Consider the following 1194-nt stretch of genomic DNA (forward strand, 5'->3'; position numbering starts at 1 on the left):
CTACTCGTCAGATTCATCAGAGTCGTCAGATTTGTCAGAATTATCAGATTCATCATCATCATATTTCTCGGAGTCCTCTTCAAATTCTTCACCGGAATCACTATCAGGGCCATTGACGAAGTCTGGATGAATATCATGATCGTCATCCATCATTTCCCAATACTCTTCTTTTTCACGCTCGACTTCAAGGTCGGCTTTGACCAATTTCTCGATCTCTTTGGTATGACGGTCTGGCTTAATCTTGAGATCTCGTGGTACCCACACGGGTTCATCTTCTGAAGCATCAGAGCCAGACTCGGCTCGAGATCGGAGTTTCTCCTCAGCTGCTAACACTCTGTGGGGGACTCGGTCTCCTCTTCGTCGATGATCATCCATCATGTCATCCTCGGCTTTTCTCTTCATGAGTTCGGCATAAGTGACTCTGTGATTATTAAGAGGCTCACTAGGCTTTGATTCCTCGGCGCGCTTTGTCTTAGCACGTGTTTTGGCCACATGGATCCCGAAATCCTCTTCAGAAGAGTTGGAAGAATATCCATAATCATAATCGCTGCTGCTGGAAGTAACCATTTTCTGGAACCAGGAGCACAGAATCACGGATATGCTGATAATAAATCCACTGCAAAATGGTAATCCTTAACTCTTACCTCTTTACAATTCCACTAACAGTAGTGATTGTGATACGAGAGCTAGCACTTCAAAACCTTGCTCGTTTCTTTGAATCTACAAAAGACGAACAAAACTCAAGTTTTCATAAAATCACGAACACTTCCATCATGCGAGCATTCACCACGGAATTATGAAAACTAAAACATTATTTTATCTTAAATAATTGTTTACTTCTGATGATTACACAAAACTCAAGTTTTGAGTTTTGATATATATTATTTAAAAACGTGATTAACTCACGTAAATTTAAAAAAAAATGACGTGATCAAGGTTTACGTAAATAAAAATCCGTGGATATTCCACGGTTTCATAAAAAATCTCTTTTCCTTTGTATGAGCATTTTTCTTTGAAACGAAGGTTTATTTCGATTTTATGAAAAGTTCACACCTTTTAAGATAAAGTTTTGGTTTCCATGAAAGCTCATAAACAAAATTTTATTACTGGACACAGGTCTATTTCAAAATAAAATCTCTCTCAAGCTAGGGATTATTGCTAGTCTCTTGAACTAATGGTCGAACGAACATACGT

The 1194-nt window shown here is 38.4% G+C and overlaps 1 protein-coding gene across 1 annotated transcript; it reads right to left on the bottom strand.

Annotated features, from left to right (window-relative positions):
• LOC113279889 (nucleoplasmin-like protein ANO39) lies at positions 1–567 on the bottom strand. The gene has a single exon (XM_026528536.1). The coding sequence runs from the start codon at positions 565–567 to the stop codon at positions 1–3; it is 567 nt and encodes a 188-aa protein (XP_026384321.1).
• Positions 568–1194: the final 627 nt, after the last annotated feature.

The sequence above is a fragment of the Papaver somniferum genome, chromosome 5 (genome assembly GCF_003573695.1).
Source record: "Papaver somniferum cultivar HN1 chromosome 5, ASM357369v1, whole genome shotgun sequence".
Taxonomy (NCBI): Eukaryota; Viridiplantae; Streptophyta; class Magnoliopsida; order Ranunculales; family Papaveraceae; genus Papaver; species Papaver somniferum.